The following is a 2500-nucleotide window of genomic DNA, read 5'->3' as shown; positions in this document are numbered from 1 at the left end:
TTTTTTTATTTTATGTCATTATATTTTGGGGGGCTTGGGGGGTTGAGGGTTTTGGGGGGGGGGGGGGGGGTTGATTGCTTTTAATCCCACCTCGTTGTTTGGTGGTTGTTTATTTTGTGGCTTTTTTTTTCTCACTGAACCTCTCTGTGGGCGTGTCGTTTTTGCTCTGAAACGCATGTCAAATAAGGCAAAAACAAATAAAAAACAAAAACAAACAAAAAACAAAACAAAAAAGAAAAGGAAGAAGAAAAAAAAGATGAGTCCCATCCCCTTTTCCACCAAAGTAATGTCTTTTTCTCTATTTTTTTCTTCTTTTTTTTGATGCGCGCGCGCGTGTGTGTGTGTGTGTGTGTATCCGTGTGTCTGTGTGCCTGTGTTCCTCTCTCAGTGTGTATGCATGTATGTATGTACAGCACACTGTATTCTTTCTCATGCGGACTCTTTCGGACTCTTTTGCTTGTTTTTTTTTTTTTTTTTTTTTTTTTTAAATTCATAATTCCCTGTATTAGTTCGATAGTTCCTTCCATCCGGTGCACCCCCACATATCCGCCAACTTCTCTGCACACTTCCCCCCTCCGCCCCACCCACTCTCACCCCCCGTCCACTTCCACCTCCACCCCTTTCCCCCCCAACCCCCTTCACCCTCCAGTCCTTATCTCCCCACACACGGGGCTCGACCTCTCCTCCTCCAACCCCCAACACCACCACCATCACCACCACTACCATCCATCGCCCTACAACCTCCTACTCCCCCTCTGTTCCCCCACTCTCCTACCCACCTGGTCCAGCCCCCCTTACCACACACACACACACACACACACACACACACACACACAGGCACCCCTCCACCACCTCCACCCCCGCCTCAACCACCAACTCACCACCATTAAGTCCCCCTCTTCTTTCAGAACACTTCCCTTTATGAAGTTTGCCGTCGATAATCAGTCTCCCCCCCCCCCCCCCCCACCCCCCACCACCACTCCCCGCCACCCCTTCCCAATCCCAGTCCCTACCTCCCTCCCTCCCCCACCTTCCCGACCTCCACCGCCCCTACTCCCCTTCCTCCACCCGTTCTCTCTAACCCCTCCCTGCCCCGCCATGTACCCACCCCACCAACCCACCCGCTCACCCTATATGGCCCACACAATGATCTGAGGTGGGTGGTGGTGGGTGGGGGACCTAGTGGGTTGCCTCTTCCTTTTGTCCAATCGTTCGCTTTGGTGCGGGCTTTCGTTTGTCTTCGTTGAGGAGTTAGACAGGAAGGCTTTCAGCCGTTCGAGAGTTGGAGTAGGGCTTACACCCCTACTTCACAGACGCTTGTGACACAGTTAGCTTTAAAACAAAACAGGAAGAAGAAGAAGAAAGACAGAGGGGAAAAAAAAGAACAGAAAAGAGTTTTTCTCTTTTTGTTTATTTTTAGGACTGACAGCATAGGTTTAAAGCAAATGCAGGAATTGTTGAAGAAGTCGTGGTGGAAATGATTTGAAGAGTTTGAGTCTGAAGCATACATTCATTCACTCCACAGAAGCCGAGTTTTATGTAATATTACACCTATTTCATTGTAGGAATTGAAAACTGGTGAAACAATTGTCGTGCCACAAGAGTGAAACTTTCACCATTGTACAAACTTTCTGAGAAGTGTTGGAGCCAGACGGTCTACGAAGCTGGATGGGCGATGGACAAAACAGAAATTGTTTAACTTTGTTGATTTGAACATAGAGAGAGACAGGGAACTGCTTTAAACGAAGACTTGGTGATCTGAATTGTTTTTCACATATGTTTTTGTTTGTGTAAATACTCACCGAGTCGTGTCAAGATTATTGGCATTTGTTTCAGTTGTTATCAGGGTATATATTACATTATTTATTATATCACATGAAGGAAAAAAAACACAAAAAACAAACACAAAAGCAATACCATGCACATTTGTTGATGTGTAATAACAGCGTTTAAAAGAAAAGACAGAGAGAGATCGGGAGGGATTAAAGACTCATAAGAGAAAAGTGACCAATCTCAAAAATGACGAAGCCAGGGAAATCAACTTCACCATCATCATCATCATCGTCATCATCATCATCATCATCGTCGTCGTCGACAGGCACACCTGCCGAGAAACCAGAGCCGAAGACAAAGATCGATCCCAGGTAATGCATGTCACTGTCTGTGTCTGTTGGTCCGTATGACTGTCACTCTCTCTATATATATGTTACTCAGTCTGTCTGTTTGTCTCTCTCTCTCTCTCTGCCTCAAAGTTTGTTTCTCTCTCTCTCTCTCTCTCTCTCTCTCTCTCTCTCTCTCTCTCTCTCTCTCTCTTCCATTCATCCTGACTCTCTCATCCACCTGCGAATGTGGTGTTGTTTTTGTAATGTATATGCTGTTTTGATACAATGATGTTTTCTTCTTCTTCTTCTTCTTTCTTGTTGTTCTTTTCCGTTTTTACATTCCATTCCACCGTTCTCTCGAAGGCTCGATGAAGACAGCACTGTTTACTTACGCTTTA

At 45.6% G+C, this 2500-nt stretch overlaps 1 protein-coding gene across 1 annotated transcript in view; it reads left to right on the top strand.

The window, feature by feature from the left end:
- Positions 1-1229: 1229 nt before the first annotated feature.
- The window catches only part of LOC143294282 (uncharacterized), a 47287-nt gene continuing 46016 nt past the window's right edge, over positions 1230-2500 (top strand). The window contains exon 1 of the mRNA XM_076605718.1: positions 1230-2144. Coding sequence (XP_076461833.1) covers positions 2020-2144 — 125 coding nt within the window. The 5' untranslated portion in view covers positions 1230-2019. The remainder of the gene's footprint in view (positions 2145-2500) is intronic.

Source organism: Babylonia areolata, chromosome 19, assembly GCF_041734735.1.
Source record: "Babylonia areolata isolate BAREFJ2019XMU chromosome 19, ASM4173473v1, whole genome shotgun sequence".
In the NCBI taxonomy this organism is placed as follows: domain Eukaryota; kingdom Metazoa; phylum Mollusca; class Gastropoda; order Neogastropoda; family Buccinidae; genus Babylonia; species Babylonia areolata.
Note: the sequence above shows the minus strand (reverse complement) of the source record. Positions and strands in the feature narration are given on the sequence as shown.